Below are 22,773 nucleotides of genomic sequence, written 5' to 3' on the forward strand. Positions count from 1 at the left end.
GCGACAGTACTACCTACTGCGCCACTGCTTCGCCCTCCTTGTAGTATTTTGTGTATATTGTTAATACTGTTAATATATTGTTAATTGCACGTATAATGTCAACATTCTTGGTATAGCTCATGAAACAATACAAAACTGTTACTGATCAGCCATTAACCATCTCCAGTTAGTCTATCTTATCTACAGTTACTCAAACCAAGATGGTGTGGTGTGGATAATGTGTCCTGAAACGTGTGTCGGGGTCAGACAGACAGTTTGGGCACCCGCGGTGTAGTTCACACATAAAGTTATATCACTGTATGCTATTCACAGAGATTTCTGTACTACACGTCTATCACGACACATTTATTTGGGGGTCTCACAGCAGGGATGTTTCTTCTGTAGTTCAGCCTGACCCCACACTTTTGTTTTCCCGGCACCTGCTCCTACACGATGAGTGTGTGGCCCATACAGACATAATTCACCAGGTGCTGCTCTGCCTGGAAAATGAGTCAGAAATAGTGAGCTGGAGTGAAAAGCTTTTATCAGAGCTGGTTGACTTGACTACCGCAGCTCTGACCTCAATTACAGCCCGCCTGACTGCATCCATTACATTAGATCCCAACATAGAAATTCTGTATTGTTGTGAGGGTTTTTTCATTTACCATGTCATTACACTTTATGTAGCTCAGTAACACATAAATACCTCAATTTTAAACACTGAACTGAATAAACGTAACAGTTTATTAAACTTTTATAACGTCATGCAGCTTTCCGGAAGCAACACTATTTTATTATTTAATTTTAAGGGCTAAAGTCTGTGTATAGGTGCAGGGAAAGAAAATATGTGCTTATAGTAATTTTAAACTATATTTACTAACAATTTAAAGGTGCAATATTGTGGAAATTTGGGAGTACCTGGGCAAAGCTGAATAATAAGAGTTCAAAAGAATGTAAACTCATTCATTCATTCATTTTCTTTTCGGCTTAGTCCCTTTATAAATCTGGGGTCACTACAGTGGAATGAACCGCCAACTAATCCAGCACATGTTTTACGCAGTGGAAGTGTAATGTGGATCTTGTTGGAAAATATGCCGATAAGTCCTGGTTCTAGTTTGATTGCAGTGTTTACTTCAATAATACTATATCTGCATACTCCACATGTCTTAATTTATTTTCTGTTTAGTTCAGTTATGACTTTAGTCGGATTAATGTCACTGTTTCAAGCTTATGTAGGCCTACAATTCAAAATTCATGTTTAACTGAATAAACAGTTAGTAAACACAAGTACATCTTATTGAATATAACTTATTTTCATCCCCAATTATTATTGTAGAACAGTTTCTCAAGCAGTTTGTGATGCATTTTGGAAACCGGAGATGAGCCCCTGGTCTAATGCACCATCTGGCTTAAGAAACCCGTTCTCAAAGACTTAGTCATTATTTGGGAACCAGAATTCAAATGAGCCATCTTATTGTAGATTAATTCCAAGATTATAGTGAAACTAATCTAGATTAGATTTAAAGAAAAGCCCACCTATAGAATATATATATACAGTTGAAGTCAAACTATTAGCCCCCTTTTGATTTTGATTTTCTTTATTAATATTTCCCAAATGATTTTTAACTGAGCAATGAAATTTTCACAGTATGTCTGATAATATTTTTTCTCCTGGAGAAAGTCTTATTTGTTTTATTTCGGCTAGAATAAAAGCAGTTTTTTATTTTTTAAAAGCCATTTTTGGGACAAAATTATTAGCCCCTTTAAGCTATTTTTTTTTCCGATAATCTACAGAACAAACAATCATTATACAATAACTTGCCTAATTACCCTAACCTGCCTAGTTAACCTAATTAACCTAGTTAAGCCTTTTAATATCACTTTAAGCTGTATAAAGTGTCTTGAAAAATATCAAGTAAAATATTATTTACTGTCATCATGGCAAAGATAAAATAAATCAGTTATTAGAAATAAGTTTTTAAAACTATTATGCTTAGAAATGTGCTGAAACAATCTTCCCAGAACAGAACAGAAATTGGGGAAAAAAATAAACAGGGGCGCTAATAATTTAGGGGGGCTAATAATTCTGACTTCAACTGTATATATATATATATATATATATATATATATATATATATATATATATATATATATATATATATATATATATTATATATATATATATATATATATATATATATATATATATATATATATATATATATATATATATATATATATATATATATATATTTATAAATATATGTATATATATATATTCGAGTCCTGATCAGCAGGTAACGTCCGATTCCGATCGAGTCTGAAACCATGTGATTGGACCCGATTTCCGAATACATGATTGGATCTGAACATTTATAACCTAAGCGCTATCATAACTGCTTCCTGTTGGTTTATTATAGATTCATATATTAATGTAATATGTGTTCTCACATTAAATTAATCTCACATTTTAAATTTATCTTGGAATTGATCAATTTAATTTAAACTTAGAAACACCCTTAAAAGAAAACGGTACTGATGTAAGCTACATATTTAATTTGCAGATAGCAGAATAATTTTCACAGTGTAATACTCAATTCACTGTCAAAAATATTGAGTTCCACACAGTCAATTAGTTTTGGGACAACATGAAGGAATTAAGTTAACTTTAATTTTTGCAAATTTAAGTGGATCGAACCCAAGAACTGTAAAAAACCCAAGATACTGTGTTGTTTCAGCTTATTTTATATACTTAGTTTGAAGAAACAGCAAACATCATTTTTTTTTTTTTTGAGTGTAGAGTACATTTAGAAGGACTACTTTTAATTCATACTTTGCTAATAAATTCTTAACATGGCAGCTCAAGATTCAGACTTTATGATTTTTATTTTTGGTAATTTTTGTGTTTTTAAGGGATTTATGGATTAAATGAATCTCACAGCTGAAGCACAGTTGCCAAGGAGATCAGGAATAATGTCTTGAAGATGCTGGAAAGAGAAGAAAGGAACCAGTTTGGTCGCTTTGACCCTCCAGGCTGAGCTACCTCTGTGAAAAGTGTGTGACAAAAAAGACTTTGAATTAGATCTGGAGAACATGAACATTTTATCTGCATTGGTCTCTCACTCTCTCTCTCTCTCTCTCTCTATTGGGAACCATCAGAAAAGATTTGACAGCCATCAGTGCTTTTCTACTGACGTAGATGATATCATACAGTCAAGGTTATCAGTCACAATTAAGGCTTAACATTAACCACCAAGCACCAAATGCTACTAAAAACCTGTGTTTTTAGTATATGAAGCAGTGTTACCCAAAGGCTGGCTGGTCACTTTTTTATGAACAATGTTTAGTGTTTGGTTTAACTATGAATTGTGTGCACTGTAAAAAACATTAGCAGAGTTTTGTATTATGTGAATCATGTTTTTATTTTTGACATGGTTTATTTATGCTTTTGAATTGCATTACGGGACCTTAATCTTTCTGTCAACAACTTTTAACCTTGAAAAGTTCAAATTAGTGACTTTTAGGAAGATTTCTGACAGTTTAAAGTGATATGCAGTTAAGGTCAAAATTATTAGTCCCCCGTTGAATTTTTTATTATTATTTTAATATTTCCCAAATGATGTTTAACAGAGCAAGGACATTTTCACAGTATGTCTGATAATATTTTGTCTTCTGGAGAAAGTCTTATTTGTTTTATTTCGGCTAGAATAAAAGCAGTTTTTTATTTTTTAAAAGCCATTTTAAGGTCAAAATTATTAGCACCTTTAAGCTATATTTATTTTGATAGTCTACAGAGCAAACAATCATTATACAATAACTTGCCTAATTACCCTAACCTGCCTTAGTTAACCTAATTAACCTAGTTAAGTCTTTAAATGTCACTTGCTTTGCTGTATAGAAGTGTCTTGAAAAACATCTAGTCAAATATTATTTATTGTCATCATGACAAAGATATATTATATTATATTATATTATATTATATTATATTATATTATATTATATTATATTATATTATGTTATATTATATTATATTATATTATATTATATCATTCATTTTCTTTTGGCTCAGTCCCTTTAATATTATCAGAGGTTGCCACAGTGGAGTGAACCACCAACTTATCCAGCATATATCGTTGGACTGTGGGGGAAACCGGAGCACCCAGAGGATTTGCACACCAACATGGGAAGAACATGCAAACTCCACACAAAAATACCAACTGACCCAGTCGGGACTCGAACCAGCAACCTTCTTGTTGTGAGGTGGCAGTGATCACTAAGCCGATCAGCTGATCATTGCTAATATTTCAGTTTAGAGATCTAAACAAAGTTTATGTGTTTGGCAAAGAAATTGCTTAGTGAACCCGAATGCCACAGAACATTGTTTAATTAGGCAAACAATAAAAAGAATATTAAAGAAATGACGCAATAAAAGATAATGAAGCAGTTTCCTCACAAGAATAGAGACTTAAATTAAAAAAAAAAAAAAAAAAAGAGAGAGAGAGAGAGAGAGAGAGAGAGAGCGCTCTTAAATGGCCTTCTGGAACCAAGCACACGGTACAGGATGTTCACATTACATTAATGACTGACCTCAAACAAAGATAATTCACAGCTCCAAACTAGCCCATATTCACGATCGTTTATTTATTTTTTATCAACTTGAACAGACATCACAGTCTGTGTGAGTTGAATTAGGAAGCAGACATATTTTAGAAGGCCTGCGTGTTGTTAATCTGCGTCTGCAAACAAATGTCTGTCAAGCCCACTCTAAAACTTCTGCACAGATAAATTAGAAGGACACGTTTCCCCCCACCAGTCATGCCGAACACATTCTGGAGCTTATCTGGAGCTGGATGACATTTCACCATTATTCAGCACAAAGTTCTCCTTGATGATAAGCACACATTTGTCATTGATTTTAAGAAACTGACTTTATGAAGCTATTGAAAGGTGAGAAACTATTCTTGTAGAAATGACTTGATTTTTAATTCTAAACTCTTGTCTTAGAAACACATATTACAAAAATGTCAAGCAGGGACTTTATTAAGAAAGAAGACATATTTGTATACAACATATATTTGCCACATTATTAAATACTGATATTTGTTTTTTTTTTTTTGCGACCTGTTGCAAATATATTTCCAAAGGTGTTGTTTTCATTTTAGGAATACGTCGCACACTTTTTGTACAGCCTCTCGCCACCAGGAGGAATACACACGGAGGGTTATACTGTACACCACAGATCACAACCTCCAAACAAACAGCGAGGACGCATCTCGGACGATTGCGTGATTTTAAAAAAACAAAACTAACATTAGAATGGACACGGTGAACACTTCTCCCGCTGATTCCACTGGGACGGTGACGGGAATGAGTCATTTAATGGAGAAATACACGGACTTGGGTTTTGGGCACGGCAGGGTCTCGCTGCGTAATTTTGGAGACGCGGGGACTTTACGCGGCAGCGCGCCCGCATCGAGCAGCGATGCTTTGGATCACCTTTCTGCGCTGGACTTGCCTCTCGGTACCAAACCTTACACTGAACACATAGACGACTTTCTAAAAGCAGAAACCGGACAGTGGAACGCAAAGACAGATTGTCCGGAGAGTTCGTATATTAAAGATGATAAGGAGCTAAATCTCATCATGGAGCCACCGAACCCTGATTTCGACATCACCGTGTTGGAAAGCTGCTACGACTCCACCGAGAGGAAACAACAGTGTGAGTTTATTGAGGAGTCCTCAGCTTTAATCTCATCTCAAGCGATCCAACAGGTGGTTGTGGACAGTTCCTCTAACTTTCAGTTGGATATGAATCAGACTACACTTGTTTTGCCTCCTCCGAGAACAGTGTCAGCTTCTCTCGATAGAGGTTTGTTGAATTTCGACGTACCGAGCGCGACACACATGATGTCCAAAGCGGACATCTCCAAATGGATGTCCGCGGCGGACTCTCCGTTCTGGTATCAGTCCGCCAATGAAGAGCACGCTGGATACACACCCGATTGCCTTATCCCGCGCTCACAGACAGCATACACCGCATTCTCCGGGTAAGAATGACCAATTATGAATTCTAAGCAACTTCAGGCGCAATTGCATTCATGTAAAGAGGTCGAATTAAAATGGCGTTTGTAGTTGTTGAGTATTGCGCTTATAATTATATGAGGCACACACATTTAGGGCAATAATAATAATAATAATAATAATAATAGTAATAATTATCAAAAAATGCATTTAAAAACTCTTTAAAAAAAGGTTTCATTAGTTGATATATTTACTAACATTAACTAATTATGAACAGTACTTGTACAGCATTTATTAGTCACAGTTAAACATTTAATAATGCATTATTAACACCCAAATTAATGCTTGTTAACATTAGTTAATCCATCATGTGTTAACATGAACTAACAATGATACTATGATAAACGTTTTTTCATTGTTTGTTATTGCTGGTAAATGCATTAACTAACATTAACTTATGCAACCTTATTGTAAGTGTTACCAAATAAAATGAAGGAATATCACCTACAGAAAAATATTTATGTATTAAATCAATAAATGAATTATATGGTGCATAATGGAACAACGTCCCAGGATTTTTTGTTAGACTGTAATGCATAAACATTTGAAAGAAAACGTTAATTGTGATGAACCAGGCAACAATTTTGACACAACATGAGTTGTCGCCCCTTCAGTGAGTTCAACAGTCTGGAGTTAAAAATTAATTAATATATTTTGTTCCTTGTGCAAGCAGATTTTTTAGAATAGCTGATAAGCGTTTAAGCACGGGCTCCTCGTGAGCTCTGAGGTTGTTAATTGCTTGTATGCTTTTGTTTGTTTACTATAAATTCCATTTACCTTTAAAATAATGGTGTTAATTGAGGAATTTGTGCACTGTAAGCAATAAGTCATGGCAGCATATGTTTTAGTTCATTGTAAGTTACACAAACTGGTTTAAGTCGGTTTAACATAATATGTTTAATTGACTCAAAATGTTTATTTGATTCAGCTTTAAAATGGAAGGCAACTAGGATGTTTTTTTAATTTTTGTATTTTTTTATTTTATTTTTTGTTTACAGTGTGGGGTAAATAAAAAAATATATCTTTTGAGAAACGTGGCAACTGACTTATTTTGTGCTTTCATGGAGCAACACAAATTACATAAAGAAATAGAAAACCCTAACTGTAATATATATATTACATATACAGTTGAAGTCAGAATTGGGTTAAGTCTGTTTATTTTTTCACCTAATTTCTGTTTGACGGATTTTTTTTTTTTTTTACATAATTCTTAACAGTTTTAATAACTCATTTCTAACTGATTTGTTTTATCTTTGTCGTAAGGACAGTAAATAATATTTTACTAGATATTTTTCAAGACACTTCTATACAGCTTAAAGTGACATTTAAAGGCTTAATTAGGTTAACGGGGCAGGTTAGGGTAATTAGGCAAGTTATTCTATGAAGATGGTTTGTTCTGTAGACTATGGAAAAAATATAGCTTAAAGGGGCTAATAATTTAGACCTTAAAATAGAGTTTAAAATTTCAAAAACTGCTTTTATTCTAGCCGAAAAAAAGCAAATAAGACTTTTTCTATAAAAAAAAATATTAATAGACATACTGTGAAAATTCCTTGCTCTGTTAAACATAATTTGGGAAATATTAAAAAAATATTAATAATAAAATAAATAAATAAATAAAAATAAAAAATAAAATAAATAATTAAATAAATAAATAAAAGTAAATAAATCTGACTTCAACTGTTTATACTATACAAATATTTTGTAGTTTAGACTGCTTTGATAATAGTTCTGTATTCAACAACTTGTTGTTTTCAGGCTTTCGAAAAAGTGAACAGCCAAGATTTTCTGTTTTCAGTTTAGTAAACGCCCATCAACATGTAGCTGAGCAATGAATTATAAAAAAAAAAAAAAAAAACAACAACATATATTCCAACGTGTATTGGAATGTTATTAGAGGCTATTTTACAAGACAACTCTATTTCAGTCACATTTAATTACTTTGCAGTTACTTAAACATTTCTTTGTCGTTTACTGGCAATTTGTTCATTCATTCATTCATTCATTCATTCATTCATTCATTCATTCATTCATTCATTCATTCATTCATTCATTCATTCATTCATTCATTCATATTTATTTATTTATTTATTTATTTATTTATTTATTCATTCATTCATTTTTAATTATTTATTTATTTATTTTTGTTAATTAATTAATTCATTTATTCATTCATTCATTTTTATTTTTTTATTTATTCATTTGTATTTATTCATTTTTATTTTATATTAACATCCTGCTTTCAAAGTAAAACCTACAATACCACACTCTCATAACTACTCAAGTTGAATAGCTAAACATTAAAAATCATTGGAGTGAAAGGCCAAAAGATCAAAACACACCGTGCAGTGGCCTGCAGTATCTGCACATCAACTAATCACAAACTGCATGCAACTAAAACAAAATGCGCTGCTATTCAAAATAAACCTCAAATGATCTTTTCCATATACATTATATTCTTGCACTGTTATGTAAGATATAATTTGATTAGAACATCCAGATGATGCTGTGTTTTGCTTACACAGGGTCCCATCTCAAAGACAGTGTGTTATCTGTGGAGATGAGGCTTCTGGTTGTCATTATGGAGTTCTGACCTGTGGAAGCTGCAAGGTGTTTTTCAAGAGAGCTGTTGAGGGTGAGCTGCAACAGAAAATGTTCATTTTAGAGGTTATTAAAGACCCACTGAACTCTGCAGATTACAAATTTGGCTCATTCCAAATGAAATGCGTTCACTTTGAATAAAAAAAAAATCATGGCCACCATATTAAAGCGTTGTTCCAAACTGAAATGCTCAAAACTGGCTTCTTTGAAAGGCAGTTTGGAATGAAGAATTTTGAAAAATAGATCTGATAGACACTTTGGACTATAATTCTTTGAGCAGGAAAGTTGTTTGGTGTCACACTGTGTTCAATTTGGAAGGTGTCATACCTGTAATCCCTTCAGTGAGACCCTCAGAAGGGATTAGGGCAGTGTTTCTCAACCACGTTCCTGGAGGACCACCAACACTGCATGTTTTGGATGTCTCCTTTGTCAGTCACACCCATTACAGGTCTTTCAGTCTCTGCTAATGAGCGAATGACCTGAATCAGGTGTGTTTGTTTAAGGAGACCAGGAAAATAAGCAGAGCTGGTGGTCCTCCAGGAACGTGGATGAGAAACACTGGATTAGGGCATAAGGGTGAGCCCTTCTGAATGGAACCTAATGATTATCTCCCATGCTGATAGATTTTAAGAACAGGAAACTACCAAAGCAGGAGGCTCGAAAAGGCTAGAAAAGAGGGTAGCTACACCACAGACATGAGCTCAAGTTGCTACTTGATTATGACAAGCTGTATTAACATTTAAAAATCATCAATAAAAAAAAATCACTATTTACACTATTTAAAGGGATAGTTTAATGCTGTCTCACGAGAAATCGTCACTTTTTGATTCAGTGGCTAATTCGTATGAATTTGTATGATCTCATTCGCACAATTAGTACGATTTGCTCGTCCCTAATGATGGTTGGGTTTAGGGGTGGAGTTTGGTGCCACACCTCCTTTTAAAAAATGTTTATGACTTGTCTCGTACCTTAAATTAAAATATAAAATATTCTACTTTCTAAAAAAGTACTAAAAAAAGTTGGCTGTTTACATTAGCAAGATGATGAAGATAAAAACCAGAATGGACATTTCAGCTAGACAATGATCCAAAACACAGCCAAGAAAACTCTCAAACGCTTTCAGAGAAAGAAAATCAAGCTGTGGAATGGCCCAGCCTATCACCTGACTTGAATCCCATAGAGCAGTGGTTCTCAAACTGTGGTATGTGTACCACTAGTGGTACGTGGGCTTCCTTTTAGTGGTACGCGGATGAATCAAATATGTCATATGTACATGCTACATATATTTAAATAAATTATCAAATATGATTTATATATGAATATGATGACATAAAGCCTATATTTATGAGGTCCAGGCAACATTTCCAGGTGCTGATAAACCTTTTTTCTTTTTTTTTTAATTTTTAAGAACAGTAACCTTTCATTTTTAACTTTTAAAAGCACATTTTAATTTAAATGTTCTTAATATTAGGAACTAAAATGCCTCGTTTTTGAACTGTGCAGAGCTTTAGCTGCTTTACTGGACCTAATACGCTACTGTATTTCAATATTGCTCATTATGGTGGTACTAGCAAAGACAACTTTTTTCTAAGGTGGTACTTGATGAAAAACGTTTGAGAACCACTGCAATAGAGAATACAAATTAAAGATCAGATTTGATAGACGAAAGCCACAGAACCATCAAGATTTTTACAATCTGTTGAAGTCTGAAAACCTCACACCCGAGTAATGCACATGACTTCGCTCTCCACATGAGAGGTGTCTTTAAGCCATCACCAAAAAGCTTTTTATATAAAGTATTAAATAAATGTTAGTAGTTCAGCACTTTCTCCTTGTGTCTTTTCATTGTTATTACACATCAGATTTTTTGTTCTTATGTTTGTATTGTTTGGGTTTTTATCAAAATCTGGTTCAGTTCCATGTCAACGGCTCCTTTAGAAATATTATTCCCATGAAAAAAACGTGACATGTTCAATACTTATTTTCCCCTCTGCACATCTAAACAGCATTTAGATGATATTATGATCACTGTTTTGCAAGTATTGTTGTACACAGAGATTTTAATATAACGTTTCAATGTGTATGAGTCAAGGTGTGTTACGGTGTCCCGGAAGACTTTAATTATCATTCGGACTGATGTTCCCAGTGTTCTTTCTTTGCCTTGTTTTTCTTGTTATCTCCAAGGAAAGATATGTAAGAGCCACTGTGTCTGACCATGGCCATGTCACTATGCCCTGTCAGCCTTGCTTCAAACCAATTCACTCTACGCCTCAATTTTTCTCTCTCTCTGTACTCTCCCAAATGATCTCACTTTAAAAATAACATGTTCCCACTATGATTTCAGACGGAAGACTCGAATCATTTATGTGCATTGTGTTCATACTTTTTTCATCTTCTTCACACATTCATAAGTTGAATAATTTTCCTTGTAGTGTTGAGTCGAATGTTTTGTTTTTTGTTTTCTTCTCTTGTCTAGGTCATCATAACTACCTGTGCGCCGGACGAAATGACTGCATTGTTGATAAAATCAGGAGGAAAAATTGTCCCGCATGTCGTCTTCGAAAGTGCTACCAGGCAGGGATGATGCTTGGAGGTACTGTTCATATGTATATATTTTAAATGTTTCTTACTTCTATTGAACTTATTGGTCAAAAGTGGGCAGTTTTCAAATTGTAAGACAGAATTTTTTCTGAAAATCAATTTTAAGTGCACTTGGTGACCAGTGTTGATGGTAAGGGATTACAAGTACATTGAAAAAAATTACACCTTAAACTAACTTTTTTTTTTTCCTTCCTCAAACTTTTGTTAAATTCAACCAATAAAATTAGAAAATAAAATAAAAAATTTGGGCGGCTCAGTGGTTAGCACTGTCATCTCACATCAAGAAGGTCGCTGGTTCGAGTCCCAGCTGGGCCTGTTGTCATTTCTGTTTGGAAATTGCATGTTCTCTCCATGTTCGCATTGGTTTCCTTAAGGTGCTCCGGCTTCCCCCACAGTCTAAAGACTTCGCTGTTGGTGAATTAAATAAAGTAACTTGGCCATAGTGTATGTGTGCGAATGAGAGAGTGAATGGGTGTTTCCCAGTTCTGGGTTGCAGCTGGAAGAGCACCCACTACATAAAACATATGGCAGAATAGTTGTTGGTTCTTTCCGCTGTGGAGACCCCTGATAAATAAGGGACTAATGAATGAATGAATAAAGTAAAAATATTGTTTAATATAGAGACACTTTTTTCCCACATCTTTTTGACCTCTTGCTTTGGGCCAACCTAAAAGTTACTTTAATTTGTTACAGCTAAATTGATAAAATATCCTCAAGATTATATTAATAGATTAAATAGATTGCAGATTACAAAATACTTAAAATGTAATTAATAGTGTACCTTTTCAGTTACTTTATAAAAGTAAAGTAACTGATTACATCTGATTACTTTTTGATTACTTTTAAGTTTCTAATGGATATTTTCAACTAAATCACTTTCAAGCATTTATACCAAGCAACAGGGACTTTACAGTCACTCTGTTTACTTTTAGAATTTTTAAAACCTTTCATCACTTAAAATAAGATTATATTAATCTAATTTTAAAGTAGACCCACCACAAATACAGACCTTATAACAAAAAAAGAGTACTGTTGTTACAAAATCAAAAATTTAGTTAGTTGTGCAGGGGGATTTTTGTGGCATTTGTAACAAAAATAAATACTTCTAAACTATTGTTTGCAATTTTCATTTTTAAATTGAAGCAACTTAAATCCAAGTTAATCAAAACTTAGTGATCAATAAAACTGTCAATGAAACATATGAGGCAGAATTGTTCAGTTCAGTTATTTACTGTAAATTATAAGCTGTACCAAACAGAAACAAATTACAGTATATATGGCCACAGTCATAACACCCTGCAGCCCAAGACTGGTTACTCACTGAAGCTAAGCAGGGTTGAGCCTGGTCAGGACCTGGATGGGAGACCACATAGGAAAACTAGGTTGCTGTTGAAAGTGATGTTAGTGAGGCCAGCAGGGGGCGGTCAACCTGTGGTCTGCGTGAGTCCTAATGCCCCAGTAAAAAGTGAAGGGGACACTTGCGGATGAGAAGGTTCACCGAGGCCCTGACTCTCTGTGGTCAGTAAAAATCCCATGGCACTTCTCAAAAAAAAAAAAAAAGAGGTTGGGTGTAACCCCGGTGTCCTGGCCAAAGTCGGCCTCCAAATCATACCCATCCACCAAATTGGCTCTATCACTGTCTCTCCACTCCACCAATAGCTGGTGTGTAGTGAGTGCACTGGTGCCGTTGTCCTGTGGCAACCGTCGCATCATCCAAGTGGTGCAGCATCCCCCAACCCTCACCCCATGATTGTAAAGCGCTTTGGATTTATGGCCAAACACAATAACTGCGCTATATAAAACACACATTACATTACATGTAACAGCTAAAAAAAAAAACACATTTAAAATACTATAGTCATTAATATTAAAGTGAAATATTTAGGAATAAGCTTTATGTTGTATATATTTACTTATGACTAATAAATTTCACTACATAATGCACTATCATAGTAATTACCATAGTATACTTTAGCTTTTACTACAGTAAACTATGTATATAGACCTTTCCCTCAGTCATCTTTCCATCAAAGAAAATTTCTCATGTTAGCCTGATTGGTTAGTGACGTCACCGACCAGAGCTTGTTTGTTGACCACAAAAAAAAAAAAAAAAAAAACAACAACAGATAGAAGAAATCGTCATTTTCGTCGTCATATGGATTTACTTTTACCGGCATCACAGCTCTGTGAATGTCGATGCTGTCACTTATTGATCTACGATTGGTAAATGTAGCTTGTGTTGACGCTACTGCGCTACTTCACTAATTAAATAACTTTGCTACTAAAAAGCTTTTTGATTTATAAAGTAGCAACGCTACCCCCATGCTACTGAGAAATGTAGTAAAGTACTGTCACTACTTGCAGCTTTTAGACTGGTTTTAGTAGCCTAATGCTCTCAGCGGCAGAGAGGATTAACGTAACTGATTGACGTGGTGCGCCGCAAAGCAACAGATTAATATTATTCAACATATTTGTTGTCTGACACTGCCAGAACTTAATCGGAGGGAAAATCTGATCGGAACTGGCACTAAGCCGTTGTCAGTGAACATGTCAAATTAACGATCAACGATCACAGATTTTAGCTTTTGTCTTTTTGGATTTCCCACATTTGTCTCATATGACATGAACCGTGGCTGAAATCAGGGCTTAAGTCATCACCGTAAAAATACAGTCTTTTAGGTAATACAGCATATAAATGTAGAGTGGGTTACTAGACCATTCGCGAGAGACTCACTTTTATTTTCACTTTAAGCAGGGCGGATGGCTTTTCGCAGCACCAAATATGCTGTTTCGAAAGACATATCTGAAGTAAAGTTGTGTTTTTCCAACAGAAAGTTGTGTCTTTGTTAGGAGGAAGTTGCTAGGCAACAGAGGCACTCATATTAAAAGTCACAGGGAAATGTAGTAGGCACTGAAATGCGTGCTGCCATTTTGATGGTCATGGTAGTTAAAGGTAGAATTAATTGTAATTCTTGTTTTTTGTTAGTTTATTAAAACAACAATGTTAGAAAGAAATATACACATATTAAGGACAAGTGAGGGATTATAGAACTACTAAACTTTATTTCTTTATTGCTGAGACCGCCTTAGTAATTCTAGTGTTAAAGACCATTAAATCAGACAGCGGCTCCCACCCAGAAGACTCCAAGACTACAAATAATTCATGTTTTCATCCATCAAATCACATCATGATCTATCATACAAGAGTGACCAGATGATCAAAATGTACAACATGTCCATTGGTGTGTTTCAGGCCGTAAGATGAAGCGGTTTGCGGGACTGAAGGTCATGGGTCTGAGTCCTTCGCTGATGTTCCAGAGTCCGTTATCTCTGCTGACTGACGGTCAGACTCTGTCCTCTTTGCCCTGCATGTCAGCCATGCGTGAGCTCCAGCTGTCTCCGCAGATGATCAGCATCCTGGAGAACATCGAGCCGCAGGTGGTTTACTCCGGATACGACAACACACAGCCAGAGGTTCCTCACCTCCTCCTCAACAGCCTCAACAGACTCTGTGAGCGTCAGCTGCTCTGGATTGTCAGATGGTCCAAATCTCTTCCAGGTAACAGTTTGGCTAATCGAAGTCTTCATGAAACAAACATAGATCCTTGAAATTAAATTTGTTTATGGTTTTGTTTCAACAATTGTACTCTATTGTCAAAAATAGAACGAAAAACAGAGAAATTCTTAGATTAAAAATCTTACATTTAAATCTTGTACAGTTACACTGAAAAATCCTAACAGGTACACAATGTCATAAGATGTTAATATTAGGTTAGATTTAGTTTATGATGTTGGGTGACTAAAATTCAATGTTGTGTTGGAAAGTGACCAAAATTCAACGTTGAGCCATCATTTTAAGCCAATCCCATATTGATGTCAAATACTGAAATTTATTCAACCAAAATCCAACGTCCGCTAGACGTCATAGTGGTAACGTCCACACAACATCAAGCTGTAACATCATTAGACGTTAATATTTAGTTATTTTTAGGTTGCGTTGGAAAGTGACCAAAATCCAACATCTCTTTGATGTTGGATTCTGATGTCAGCTTGACTTTCATTGTTGACCAAAAATGCAACGTCCCACGATGTTGGGGTACTACATCAATCTGCCATCATGTTGACGTCTTGTGCCTGGTGGGATAGTGCTAAGTGAAATAGACTTTCACATGCTGCTGTATGAATTACAAAGGTGCTTGATTTAAATTTATTGGTGCTTAAAAAGGTCATTGAATTTGTTGTTTGTGATAGCGTGGGAGCCCTGAGTTAAGATTGTCCTTTTTTCCAAATCGTGATGTACAGTTGAAGTCAGAATTATTAGCCCCCCTGAATTATTCGCCTCCCTGTTTATTTTTCCCAAATTTCTGTTTAACGGAGAGAAGATTTTTTTCAACACATTTGTAAAACATAATAGTTTGTTCTGTAGACTATTGGGAAAAAAATATAGCCTAAAGGGGCTAATAATATTGACCTTAAAATGGTGTTTAAAAAATTAAAAACTGCTTGTATTTTAGTCGAAATAAAATAAATCAGACTTTCTCCAGAAGAAAAAATATTATCAGACATACTGTGAAAATGTCCTTGCTCTGTTACACATCATTTGGGAAATATAAAAAAAATAACAATAAATTCAAGGGGGAGGGGGGCTAATAATTCTGACTTCAACTGTACATCCTATTAAAATGGTTCTGAAATGGGAAAAGATGTAGGGCGGTGTATGATTTTGTCTTTTCTGAACCAATTGGATCATTGGAAGATGGACGACGCTCACAAAATGGAGAAAAATTGACCTATGGGCCCTGATAGCCCCGCCCTAAAGGCATCCCATGTGACCTGAAGTGAAGAAAAGTCATTTTAAGGGGTTGTTGCTAGAAGTAATGAAAATTATTTATTAAATTACCCATTAGTTGTATTTTATTAACGTCTACCCCCACCTTAACCCTAAACCTACCCCTCACAGTAATGTAAAAACAGTAATTATAACAAAAATTATTTATTAAATTACTTTATTAACCTATGTCTCTACCCCAACCCTAAACGTACCCCTCACAGTAATGTAACAACAGCATTTATTGTTGTACAGTAATTAAAGTGTTGAAATAATATAAATAATTCTCGTTAACTTCAAGCTGCAGCTGTATTCCTTCTAGACTTGACGTCAATGTATTTATGCAAATTTTTAACATTCATCAGTGTGCACTCTAGTAAACAAAATATTGGGAGCTTTCTGTCGCCTTTTCATTAGCATAAATTAGTAAAGAGACTAAAACATAACAAATAGTACTCGTTTATGAAAGGAGAAAAACGTAACTAAAAGAAATGAATAAATACAATTGTAATAAATGCATAAATACATTTAAGCTACTTGTATCCTGTGTCTTAACACCTCAGAAGGCAATTACACCAGGTGACTTTTGTTGCATCAGCTATGTGAAAAAAAAAATCATAGTTATTATTCAAATGTCAGATACCCTTGTGGTCAAAGCGATTGACTTACTGTAGGAAACGAATAAGACGTTGACATTTTCCGAATTACCAAGGACCATGGTTTCATCTAGATTTATTTATCTTTATTAAAGTAACATCCCATTTGACTTGAATGGCTTTTATTTTTGATGTGGAGTACTGAAATCTATCCAAAGCACCAAATAACTGAGATCTTTATAATCATACAATGCAATGCTACAGTAAGTTCAGGTTCTTCAATAGTTATTTCTTGTTCATCTGTGTTTAACAAAGGTTTTCGTAATTTGCACATCAATGACCAGATGACACTAATTCAGTATTCCTGGATGGGCTTGATGTTGTTCTCGCTGGGTTGGAGAACCTTTCAGAATGTCACCCCTGATTATCTGTATTTTGCACCCGATCTTGTCCTGAGCAAGTAAGTAACAGTGAAAGAAATTCAATTAATTTCTGTTGTGGTGTTAAAACATGATATCCTTCAGCTTTTGTCATTTTTAACAAAATATGGTCAAAACTAACCCTAACCCTAACAAAAAAAAGTAGGTTTTAAGAATTTGAGTATTTTTTTACTTTGAAAAAAAATCCTGCTGTTTAATTAGGCGGCATTATTCCCTTCACTGTGAATGAGTGGCTTGATAAGAATAAAGGTCTAGCATGAACACAGTGAATCTTCCTGAACTATTGCATTCATGTGAGACATTTATTATTATTAGGTTACTTGGATGGCTTGGATGTCAGAGCTGGTGAAAACAGGGTAAATCTGTAGAAACAGACTGTTTTTTCACAGAGCCAGATCAGTCTCAAAAATAATACATTTGCAAAATAAAATTCAAGCATGCACAGCACAGTTTATAATTCATGCACAACTCCAATTCGTAAATTTAAAATGCAATTCATAAATGCACAAATCCATTTCGTAAATTGAAAACGCAATTCATAAATGCACAACTCCAATTAGTAAATTCAAAAAGCAATTCATAAATGCACAAATCCATTTCGTTAATTAAAAAACGCAATTCAAAGATGCACATATCCAATCCATAAATTAAAGCGCAATTCATAAATGCACAAATCTAATTTATAAATTCGAAACGCAATTCATGAATGCACATATGCAGTTCGTAAATTTTAAAACGTAATTCATAAATGCACAAATCCAATAGGTAAATTCAAAACGCAATTCATAAATGCACTGATCCAATTCGTAAATTTAGAAGGCAATTCATGAATGCACAAATTATATTGGTAAATTCAAAACGCAATTCATGAATGCACAAATCCAATTCGTAAATTTAAAATGCAATTTATAAATGCACAAATCCAATTCGGAAATTCAAAAAATAATTTATAAATGCACAAATTCAATTCGTAAATTTAAAACGCAATTCACAAATGCACATATCTAATTCATAAATTTAAAACGCAATTCACAAATGCACATATCCAATTCGTAAATTTAAAAGGCAATTCATAAATGCACAAATCCAATAGGTAAATTCAAAATGCAATTCCGAAATGCACTGATCCAATTCGTAAATTTAGAACGCAATTCATGAATGCACAAATTATATTGGTAAATTCAAAACGCAATTCATAAATGCACTAATCCAATTTATAAATTCAAAACGCAATTCAGAAATGTGCAAATCCAATTCGCAAAGTCAAAACACAAATCAGAAATGTGCAAATCTAATTCGCAAAGTCAAAACACAAATCAGAAATGTGCAAATCTAATTCGCAAAGTCAAAACACAAATCAGAAATGTGCAAATCTAATTCGCAAAGTCAAAACACAAATCAGAAATGTGCAAATCTAATTCGCAAAGTCAAAATGCAACTCATAAATGCGCAAATCTAATTCGTAAATTTAAAACAATTTATAAGTGCATAAATACAATTGGTAAGTCCAAACGCAAATCATAGATGCGCAAATCCATTTAGTAAATTCAAAATACAATTCATAAATGTGCGATGTATTATTTTTAAGACTGATATGGCTCTATAATTTTTAGACTGCGTTTGAATTTTTGCACTCATGAAATGTTGGAGTTAGACATACATCAGTGTTCAAACAGCACGTAAAGCATCTATTTTTGCATAATAGGTCCACTTTAAGCAAATTCTATTAATATTTGTTAATAATAATAAATATGCATATACTCATGAGTCGTTTGCATTTTAGTGATCAGCTAAGAAGGTCTCCGATCTACGACCTTTGCTTGGCTATGCAGTTTGTCCCACAGGAATTCGCCAACTTGCAAGTGACCAAAGAGGAGTTTCTGTGCATGAAGGCTTTGATGCTCCTCAACACTGGTAATAAATCCTTTGTGTTTTGTCTCTGAACCATAAAACTCTCACTTACTGTCTGTCCACAGGTCAGATCAGTGTTCCTGATTTGATATGTTCACAATCTGGGCAGTTTTATATTTTAAACCAATGGCTCAATGCCAGTCCACATGGACAAACAGAGAACAGTGTTTTGGCAAAACTGCGAGACCTTGAAAAGCCAAAGATTCATATCCCACATTTTTTCTATAGTAGCTAATTCCAAAAAAGGCTTTCAGTTGTGCTGACAACAAAAATTTTTTATTGAGTATGTAACAACTGTGTAACTAAATTTGAGTTGATTAAACAGTTGAATTTGACCATTTTAACCCATTAAGATAATCTCAGGTTCTGGATGGAGTACTTTTAGCTTAGCTTAACATTAGACCATTAGCAACTCACAAAAAATTCAACCTAAGTTTCATATTTCACATTTTTTTCTACAGTAATGCCAAAGAAAGCCTTTTAATTTGTGCAGACTACCAATTTATAGAGCATGAAACAACCATGTAACTGAATTAGTTAATTAAACAGTTAAACAGTTGATTTTAACCATTTTTTAATCCATTAAGATGATCTTAGGTTCTAGCAGCAGCATTTTTAGCTTAGCTTAGCTTAGCAGCATTTCACTAAAAAGCCAAACTAAGTTTCATATCTCAGTCCCCCTTAAAGCCAATCTCATGGTCTGCTAGGGGCACTATTAGCTAGGCATAAATCATCGAACATGATTAGACTATTAGCATTTCGCTTTAAAATGAACACATTTGTTGAAATATTTTTTCCGTTTTAAATGGATAGTTCACCCAAAAAATGAAAATTGTCAGCATTTACTCAACCTTTACTTATTCCAAACCGGTTTGTCTTTTTTATTCTGTTAAAGCTATAACCCTGTAACCATTGACTTTCATAGTATGATCTTAGGTTCTGGCAGGAGCACTTTTAGCTTAGCTAAGCTTAGCAGTAGACCATTAGCAACTCACTAAAAAGCCAAAAGTTTCATATCTCACATTTTATTCTACAGTAGTGCCAAAGAAGGCCTTTTAATTTGTGCTGACTCCAATTTATGGAGTATGGAACAACCGTGTAACTAAATTAGAGTTAACCTAACAATTAAACAGTTGATTTCGACCATTTTTTAACCCATTAAGACAATTTTAGGCTCTGGCAGGAGCATTTTAGCTTAGCTTAGCATTAAACCAGTAGCAACCCACTATAAAGCCAAACTAAGTTTTGATATCTCATTTTTTTCTACAGTAACGCTAAAGAAGGCTTTCTTTTGTGCTGACTAGCAACTTACAGAGTGTGTAATAACTGTGTAACTAAATTCGAGTTAACCTAAAAGTTAAACAGTTAAATTTGACCATTTTTCAATCCATTAAGATCTTAGGTTCTGGCAGGAGCATTTTTAGCTTAGCATTAGACCATTAGACCCTTGTAATCTAGAAATGCACTTCCTGTTGGTTTTCAATGAAATTCTTAGATTACATATGTCTGAGGCACTGGGCGTGGCTAACATGCTAAATCACGCCCATCCAACTGTCAGTTTTGACAGCGCTATGACAACAAATTAAAAATGGTGAGGAGGAGGAGTCTGTTAGGTTGTAATAACTCTCCCAAAATCCTTTTACCAAACATTTTGAATGAAATGCCTACTTTACTACATCCAATCATCTTGTAGTGGAAAAAACAAGCCACGCCCACTGCTTTCTCATTTATTATTCGGTTTCTCTATGAACTAGGTTGCAGCTTCTAGTTCATGTGGACTTTAAATAAGAAAAATATCTCAAATCTTTGGTCATTTTTGAGTGAGATGCAAATGGTCTAATCTGATTCAACTATCTATGCTAAGCTAAGCTAAATTAGTGACTTTTTGTCAACTCTATTGGCCATGCAGGCTGATAAGCATAGAATCTGCATCCAACATGGCATAGGTCATTGTTCGCAATCACCTCAGCAGCCAATGAGCTTGCTCCTCAGCATTTAAATACCTCAATGTTGTTTGAGCTAGCACGTTTTTGGATACCTGCCTTGACCAAAGCTTCACCATTGCATAGATCTGCAACAGGGCGTTACATGTATCTCTGTGTTATGTTGTCAGGCAGCATGTTTGCGAATATACTGGCTTTACTTGCTTTGGACCAATAAACATAGCAGCAGCAGCGTAGAAGATTTATTCCTCCAAGACCAAATGTATTTATTATACTAAATAAAAGTAAATTTAGATGATAAATCTAATTGTCAAACTGCTGAAGAGGCCACTGTCAGTCAAGATATGTTTACTGTCTAGAGAGGTGTCACCATTCCAGCATTTTAAAGAAGCTTTCTTTCATCTGAGACACTAGTACTGTGGTAAACTCTATCATCACTGTGGGCAGATGCGTATCAGTAATGTTTCAACGCTGATGTGTTTGTGACAGTTCCTCTAGAGGGCTTGAAGAGTCAAACACAGTTTGATGAAATGAGGCAGAACTACATCTGCGAGCTGTCCAAAGCCATCCAGCTAAAGGAGAAAGGAGTGGTGGCCAGTTCACAGAGATTCTACCATCTGACCAAACTCATGGACAACATGCATGAGGTACAGTACAGCACACAGAACAAAATACACAGACCTTGTTCTTCACGTATGAAGCAGCCATTAGAATCTTTAAGGCTGGAGATTTCCGTTCTCATTCACTTTCATGGATTTTTCAACGATATCTCATGTCAATTCGTAACATTTTTATTTAGTGGTTAATTCGTATGAATTCGTACAATCTAATTCTGACAATTTACTACGATTAGCTCATCCCCCAATGACAGTTGGGGTTAGGTGCCACGCCTCCTTTTTAAAATCATACATACGACTGAACTCGTACGAATTAGCCACTAAACTGACGAAATGTAAAATACTTACGTTTCCTCATGAGATCAGGGTGGATTTTTAGACGTTAAAAACAGCCCATTAAGCTTCTTGATGTTGCAAACTAATATTTTATTGTTATATTATTTAATGGGTGAGGCAGTGGCGCAGTAGGTAGTGCTATCGCCTCACAGCAAGGAGGTTGCTGGTTTGAACCTTGGCTCAGTTGGCGTTTCTGTGTGGAGTTTGCATGTTCTCCCTGCCTTCATGTGGGTTTCCTCCGGGTGCTCCGGTTTCCCCCAAAGACATGCAAGACAGGTGAATTGGGTAGGCTAAATTGTCCGTAGGGTATGAGTGTGTGTGTGTGAATGAGTGTGTGGATGTTTCCCAGAGATGGGTTGCGGCTGGAAGGGCATCCGCTGTGTAAAAACTTGCTGGATAAGTTGGCGGTTCATTCCGCTGTGGCGACCCGGATTAATAAAGGGACTAAGCCGACAAGAAAATAAATGAATGAATATATTATTTAATAACATTTATTTTTGTAAGGACATGAACATGTTTGTAGAGCAAGTAGTTTTACTGTTTATTATTCCTGTCATTTCTCCCGTAGGCAGCTAAATCAGAAGTTTTAAATCAATCGCAAAAATGACTGCACTTCAGAAACGCAGATTAAGGTCAATAGATATACAAGGTCCAGTTGAAGAAACTCTTAACAGCTTCAGGATTATAAAAAATAAAAATTTCAATCATCTGCTGTTTAAAATACTGTACTTTTCCACCTATACCTCTGGTCCATCACTGCAAAACGATGACTTTTAATGCTGTAAACCTGCCCGATTAAAACTTGTCATTTTTATTTAAGCTTTCAGATGAATACAACTT

General features: G+C 34.8%; 1 protein-coding gene across 6 annotated transcripts in view; it reads left to right on the plus strand.

Annotated features, from left to right (window-relative positions):
* The first annotated feature begins 4,500 nt into the window (after positions 1-4,500).
* The window catches only part of pgr (progesterone receptor), a 20,483-nt gene continuing 2,210 nt past the window's right edge, over positions 4,501-22,773 (plus strand). The window contains exons 1-8 of one of the 6 annotated variants that reach the window (XM_073929462.1): positions 4,501-4,926; positions 5,142-6,026; positions 8,586-8,695; positions 11,138-11,254; positions 14,516-14,821; positions 17,002-17,146; positions 18,910-19,040; positions 21,470-21,627. In XM_073929462.1, the coding sequence (XP_073785563.1) occupies positions 5,296-6,026; positions 8,586-8,695; positions 11,138-11,254; positions 14,516-14,821; positions 17,002-17,146; positions 18,910-19,040; positions 21,470-21,627 (1,698 nt within the window). In that variant the 5' untranslated portion in view covers positions 4,501-4,926; positions 5,142-5,295. 6 annotated transcript variants of the gene reach the window in all.

This window comes from Danio rerio, chromosome 18, assembly GCF_049306965.1.
Source record: "Danio rerio strain Tuebingen ecotype United States chromosome 18, GRCz12tu, whole genome shotgun sequence".
Taxonomy (NCBI): domain Eukaryota; kingdom Metazoa; phylum Chordata; class Actinopteri; order Cypriniformes; family Danionidae; genus Danio; species Danio rerio.